Source organism: Eleutherodactylus coqui, chromosome 5, assembly GCF_035609145.1.
Source record: "Eleutherodactylus coqui strain aEleCoq1 chromosome 5, aEleCoq1.hap1, whole genome shotgun sequence".
NCBI classification, from domain to species: Eukaryota; Metazoa; Chordata; class Amphibia; order Anura; family Eleutherodactylidae; genus Eleutherodactylus; species Eleutherodactylus coqui.
This window is the reverse complement of record NC_089841.1, coordinates 29,766,254-29,773,314: the sequence shown is the minus strand read 5'-3', so window position 1 is coordinate 29,773,314 and position 7,061 is coordinate 29,766,254. Positions and strand designations below refer to the sequence as shown.

The window sequence follows — 7,061 nt, the reverse complement described above, 5'->3', positions numbered from 1 at the left end:
TCTCAGTGGAGGAGATCAGCGTCTACCAGACACATCTGCTGTTTGTCTCGGGGGACATAAAGGAGCAGATAGATATAAATCCAACCTGTTGGCTCCTTATTCCCACCAGCAGTCTCCACCGCCAGAAAACTGGGAGAAGATCCAGACAACATGTAATGTCTCTGGTCAGCGGTAATCCTGCCATCTCCACTAGCCTCATCACACAAGGAGAAGACATCTAATAAGACTGAAGACAAGAGCTTCACAGCCTTCTACAGATAGGAGGGACATCTCTATCTACCTGATGGTCCTGTGGAAGAAGAGGACGGGGACATCTCTTTGGTGGGCTTCTCTTACTGGATGGAACTGGAGGAAACACAGACAGACACTGAAGTCATTCTTTACATACAGATAATAAAGTGCCCGTGTATTTAGTCCTGTCTATTACCTGGTGATGGGAGCAGCTGGTGGGTCTCCATCATGGCCTCCTTGTACAGATCCTTGTGTCCTTCTAAATACTCCCACTCCTCCATGGAGAAATAGACAGCGACATCCTGACACCTTATAGGGACCTGACAACACAATATACAGTCATTACCCAGAAGCCTCCAGTGCTGTTACTGTATAATGTCCCAGCATTCCCTGCAGCATCACCTCTCCAGTCAGTAGTTCAATCATCTTGTTGGTGAGTTCTAGAATCTTCTGTACATTGATGTCCTCATGTATCAGGAGGTGAGGTGGGGGCCCTGTGATTGGGCTCAGGGGTCTTCCCCATCCATCACACACAGGGGCCCGACAGCCATCACTAGAGGTCTTCTTCACTACTGTGAAATCCTGTATATGGGGAGACATTAATAAATATCACTACAGACATTTCCAGAGTCCATCACCTCCCCAGTGACATCATCTGTTATTACTATAGATAAGAATGTGATGTGACATCATCAGAATCTCTCACCTCCCCAGTAAGTTGGATGAGTATCTCTAAGGTGAGATTTAATATTCTTTCTTCCATCTTGTTCCTCTCCATTATTGATTGGACAATGAGGAAAATTATTTGATATTGTAGAGACCTAAATGGAAAGAAGATAAGAAATGTAAAACCATAATTCCTGGAGAGGAGTTGAAACATTTCAGGAGATATTAATGTGTAAATGTTGTATTCTCTCTTTTTGTACAGACTAGGAAATGATTACCAAAAGTCCAGAAGGTGGACTGAGAAATCCATCCTAAATGTTAGCTAGCCAATACCAAAAGCCGAGGCTGGTGGAAAAATACTGAAATTTTTTGCCTCATTTAACTCTCTCCTCTCCAATCTATGAATGCTGCAGGCTGGCCCAATTTACTGTCCAACCGCTACATGGATGCCTGCACCCTGTGTCCACTTCTTGAAGACTGTTCTCATGCTTCACCAGTTCTCTGGACTGCACTACCCTGCACAATCAGTTTAATTGTCAACGTGTAGTTTTAATTGAGCCTTTAAAAAAAATCTTTCTACGCAGGCCCTTCACATCGCCCAATCTGTCTGCTGCCCTTTTACCCATTTCTATAATTATCCCTCCCATCCAGAAGTGTCCTCTATACTCCCTGCACTCCAAGGGCTCACTCACATGGACGTATGGGGGCTGTGCATTCCGCACACTTTTCACATGTGTAATATGCAGTACACACAGCAGATACACATATATATGCATATTGGCCGTGTATGTTAAATCTCCATAACGTATATTGGTGCATAATAAGCACCAAAATAGGACATGTTGCATTTTTTAAACGTGCATAAGGCCGCCTGCACACGGGCGGAAATCCCGCGGCGGGATTTCCCGCGGGATTTCCGCCGCTGAAAGTCTGCATAGGAGTGCATTACAATACGCACTCCTATGCACACGGCCGCGGTTTGGGCGCGCGAAATCTCGCGTGGCAAACAAACCGCGGCATGTCCTATTTTTGTGCGGGGCACGCACTCACCCGGCCGCCGGCTCCGGTCTGCGCGGCAGCCGGCACATGAAAGAGCTGGGGCCGCCAGGCGCGGGTGAGTACGCGCTCGTCCCTGCAGGCTCTCGGGTCGGGTCCCGCGGCGAGAATTCTCGCTGCAGGATCCGACCCGCTCGTGTGCAGGCGGCCTAACACATGCGTGAACAAAATGCAGGTGTGAGTTACCCAATAGAAATCAAAGGGTTTTCGGCACCGCGTATAACACGCATGAAAAATATGCGCATAATACGCGGGACACATTCGCCAATGTGAGTGAGCCATAATGCACTGTATTTCTATATACACAGATAGCGGCTCATGTAGCTTTATGTTCATGATCGTTTTGGTAAAAAGCTGCAGGTTTGTCCCCGAGGCATTTTACCAGTATTTGTGAGTAGTGGGTCTGCCAGCAGAGACTACGCATGGCTGCGAGAGTGCTGCGCATGCCCACATATCACACGCACGATGTGTAACTTTTTTTAAAATTCCCGGTCTGTTTTATTGTGGGGTTGTGTATGAAAGCACCATCTATACGCAATGTATTGCATATGTACAGTGTTGTATATGTTGTCTATGCAAATATAAAGGTCTCACACTGCGTCATATGCAGAGAAATAGAGCATACTGCGATCTATTTCGCATGGGTATCTACACGCAGTTTACATGCACATGTGCATGGATTAATGAAAGTCCATTGACATTCATTGACTCTATTCCCCGTGTTCTCACGCAGCTGTGCAACGCACGCTTAATATGCTGAAAAAAACAGCCTGTGGACATGAGCCCTTAGATTGTAAGCTCTTGTGAGCAGGGCCCTCACACCTCTTACGTAAATAGTTTATTAGTTCATTACTATGTGATGTCTGATATTAGGGGCGTAACTAAAGGCTCAGGGGCCCTGATGCAAAACGTGAGCTGGGCCCCCCTCTATCTGTACCCGTACCCATACCTAAACCATGCTGCACAGAGACGTAACTTGAAGCTTCTGGGCCCCAATACAAAACCTGTAACAGGGCCTCCAACTATAATGCTTTATTCATAGTACTGGGCTCCCTGTATGGAGAAGAGAGGCCTTATGGGTCCCCCAAGGCTCCTGGGCCCGGGTGCAACCGCATCCCCTGCACCCTCTATAGTTACGTCCCTGTCTAATATCTGTATTTGTATAATCTGAAATGTAACGTGTTGTAGAAAAGTATAAAGATTGCTACTACATATATTGGTAAAGTTCCCAAGAATTCTTAGGTTTGCTGCACACACCCAGGTCAAATCCCGCAGCAGAATCAGACTGTGACCCTGGCCAGCGACCCGAGTACCTGCAAAATCTGTAATGCGGATGACCGTGGAGGCTCGCAGACGGTCATGTGCAGTACAAATTTTCAATATATACCTGTATTTCCCGCGACGTCTCAAGGCGATGACACGGCTACCCTTGGCCCATCTTCAATGCCAATTGCGTATGGGCTGTGGGTCGGACAGCCTCCATAGACTTCAATGGACACCATCTGTGCGGAGACCGCAGCAAAATACGGTAGAGCTTGCTGTGATTTTTCCTCCGCTCACGCAATACGCAATTCGTCTGCGTGAGTGTGAAGGAAAAAGCGACAGTACATACCTCTCAAGGCATGCAATTTGCTGCAAATCCTCCACGGATTCCGCAATAGAAATCCGTTTGTGTGAAGCTGGCTTTAGTCATCTAGCAGAGCTGTCCTCTCCTGGTAAGAAGTTTGGACTTCACACTGCTCTTTTCGTACCCATCCTACAAGTTTACACTTTGCCATGGACCCATCATGCCCCATATATAACACTAGCTGCTATACCCGGCTTCGCCCGAGTTAATTTGGTACTGGTGTTTATCTGGTGTTCACACGGAAAATCTTCTGAAGTCATGGTTACTTTAGAGATACCAGAAAAACATATGTTCACTATTTTGCATAGTTCTCTGCGTTACCCAGGAAACACCACTGGGAGGTAACCATGCAACGTTTCCGTTATATAAAATGACATCAGGAAGTGAGAGAATTAGATTCCATATGTAAAATTTGGACACTAATTCTTTTGCACTTAGAATTGAATAATCGAGTTGGGACCCATTAGCTTTTCCTATTTATGACATAATCAATGCCCGTTCCAAATTTCAAGATTCTATGACATCGGGAAGTGAGAGAATTAGATTTCGTACGTAAAATGTGGACGCTAATTCTTTTGTGCATAGAATTGAACAATCGAGGTGGGACCCATTAACTTTTCCTATTTATGACATAATCAATGCCCGTTCCAAATTTCATGTTTCTATGATACCAAGAAGTGAGAGAATTAGATTCCATACGTAAAATTTGGACGCTAGTTATTTTGCGCTAGAATTGAATAATCGAGTTGGGACCCATTAGCTTTTCCTATTTATGACATATTCAATGCTTATGGCAAATTTCATGTTTCTATGACATTGGGAAGTGAGAGATTTAGATTATGTACGTAAAATTTCGACCCTAATTCTTTTGCGCTAGAATTAAATAATGGAGTTGGGACCCATTAGCTTTTCCTATTTATGACATAATCAATGCTCGTGCCAAATTTTACGTTTCTATGACACCGGAAAGTGAGAAAATTACATTCCGTACGTAAAATTTGGACGCTAATTCTTTTGCGCACAGAATTGAATAATCGAGTTGGGACCCATTAACTTTTCCTATTTATGACATAATCCATGCCCGTGCCAAATTTTAAGTTTCTATGACATTGGGAAGTGAGAGATTTAGATTATGTACGTAAAATTTGGACGCTAATTCTTTTGCGCATAGAATTGAATAATCGAGTTGGGACCCATTAGCTTTTCCTATTTATGACAAAATCAATGATCCTGCCAAATTTCGAGTTTCTATGACACCAAGAAGTGAGAGAATTAGATTCCATACGTAAAATTTGGACGCTAATTCTTTTGCGCATAGAATTGAATAATCGAGTTGGGACCCATTAACTTTTCCTATTTATGACATAATCCATGCCCGTGCCAAATTTTAAGTTTCTATGACATTGGGAAGTGAGAGATTTAGATTATGTACGTAAAATTTGGACGCTAATTCTTTTGCGCTAGAATTAAATAATCGAGTCGGGACCCAATTACTTTTCCTATTTTGGAGATAATCTATGCTTGCGCCAAAATTCATGTTTCTACGACATCGGGAAGTTGGAGAACTTTTGGCGAGTCAGTCAGTGAGTCAGTGAGTCAGTCAGTCAGTCAGTGAGTCAGTGAGTCAGTCAGTGAGGGCTTTCGTCTTTATATATATAGATAACAAAGGTTTCTGTATAGTTCCAATACATGTTGTTTCTTCATAACTACTAATAAATTCTGCTTTATGTATTTATATGAAAAAATTAGCTAGGAGTCTAATTACTGATTTCAACGTATTTAGTAGGTACAAAAACATGAAACCAATACCCTGTTCATGTAGTTTATTTTGTCCCACAGAATGCGCCACTCACTCATTGTTCTGTTGTTTGCCAGCATTTAAACTGATTATCTTTCAGCTTTGTTCCTTTGAACGATTTTTTAAATGACTACTAATTATTAGAAAATTATAGTACCAGTGTTTCTGGTGGTGCAATGTGCCACACAGCTGTGATACATGGTACATCAATTATGATCCCCACACATCACACACACAGCTCTACTACATCCATCTTGATTCCCACACAAGACAAACACAGCTTGGCTTTTCCCACAGCAGTGATGTCACCACAGGTCCTTCAGCCCACCAGATCTCTGTGGTGCTGGTAGATCAGTATCTTCTGTCAGGACCGCTGAGTTATGTCTGAGATAATAACAATTTAGTTGTATTCTCATTTTGTTGTTTTTGTCCCCCCCCCCCCCCCCCGCCTCCAAGACCCCTAACTTTGTTGTTCTGTCGGTCAGGATCTGTGTTTTATATATTGTTATGGCATATAAACTATTGAGTTTTAGAATGCAATAAGTGTATGTTTCTTACCTTGTATTGGACTATTGGCCCTTAAATGGAAAGCTAAAATCTATGCTTTGTAGTACCTGTAACTAGGATTTTAGGATAAGGAGTCAACAGAAAAGTTAAATAAGGTTGAGCTGTGTTAACTTAGAAGACACAAAAAACTAGCAGAAAATCGTGTATAATGCGATAACAATACCCTGACTGCAGTGATTTCCATGTCTAGATGAGCCTTAAGAGCTTTGAGACTATTTGGTAGAGGTCAATAAGACTTATGATCAATAAGTTTTGTAACCTTTGTAACCATAACCTATGTAACAAGTAACCTTTGTATCATAATTCCTTCTTCCTCGGTGTATAAAAGTTGGCAATGTTCTTAATTAAACAGAATTCAGTCAGTTTTCATTGGAGAAGTGTCTTGACATAACATGGAGTTTTTTATGCTATTGATAGATAATTGCAAGGAAAATCTTCTAATCACGGGCTTCCAGATCTACCAACTTGGCACCTGGCAACGAGGTCATCAGATCCGTACTGGTGTGGTCTGATAACAGCTGACGCCTGGAACAGGGACCAAGTGACCAGAACCTCTGACCCGACTTAGTCTCGACCAGACAGAATGCACAGACCCATAATCAGGACAAAGCCGGCTGGTAAGAAACGGTTATTCTTATCCCTCATTGTGTCTCTGTGCTTCTGTCTGCTCAAAGTTGATTAAGTGCGTTCATTTATGTTGAGTGGTTCATTTAAGGTCTAAACTCGGTCCATTTTACATGATAAAGAACCCTGTCAAATAAGCTGTCTCGTTGTCTAGGTTTGAATGAATGTGTAACCCAGTGTGTTTGAAGGCCATAATAGAATCAATAGGTTGGATAATTGTCCTAGTGTGGCTATTCTATGATCTAAGTTCCCTAATCTACTGGTAATGTGTTTCGGATCCCTGACGAGGGACTGATGGTTTGGTGGCTCTTGCAGTGTGAAGCCTGAGTTTTTAGGGTCATGCAGTGGGAACGCTTGTACTGTATGTTGTCTGTAGGACAAGTGTCTGACTTGTGACAACAATCTCTTGCCATAGTTGACATAATATCCTCAGATGGGGTTATCCTCTCCTCACATAAGGAGTAAAAAGGTTATTAAAATCCCATGTAGATA

The 7,061-nt window shown here is 42.8% G+C and overlaps 1 protein-coding gene across 3 annotated transcripts in view; it reads right to left on the bottom strand.

Moving 5' to 3' along the window:
- Nucleotides 1–7,061, bottom strand: part of LOC136629094 (zinc finger protein 84-like) — a 341,525-nt gene that overhangs the window by 55,615 nt on the left and 278,849 nt on the right. Inside the window, exons 3-6 of one of the 3 annotated variants that reach the window (XM_066605220.1) lie at nucleotides 938–1,052; nucleotides 634–813; nucleotides 428–551; nucleotides 281–345 (exon numbers count right to left, since the gene is read on the bottom strand). The exons of 1 other annotated variant lie outside the window; for it this stretch is intronic. In XM_066605220.1, the coding sequence (XP_066461317.1) occupies nucleotides 281–345; nucleotides 428–551; nucleotides 634–813; nucleotides 938–1,009 (441 nt within the window). In that variant the 5' untranslated portion in view covers nucleotides 1,010–1,052. The remainder of the gene's footprint in view (nucleotides 1–280; nucleotides 346–427; nucleotides 552–633; nucleotides 814–937; nucleotides 1,053–7,061) is intronic. One more of the 3 variants, XM_066605218.1, reaches the window with a different exon arrangement.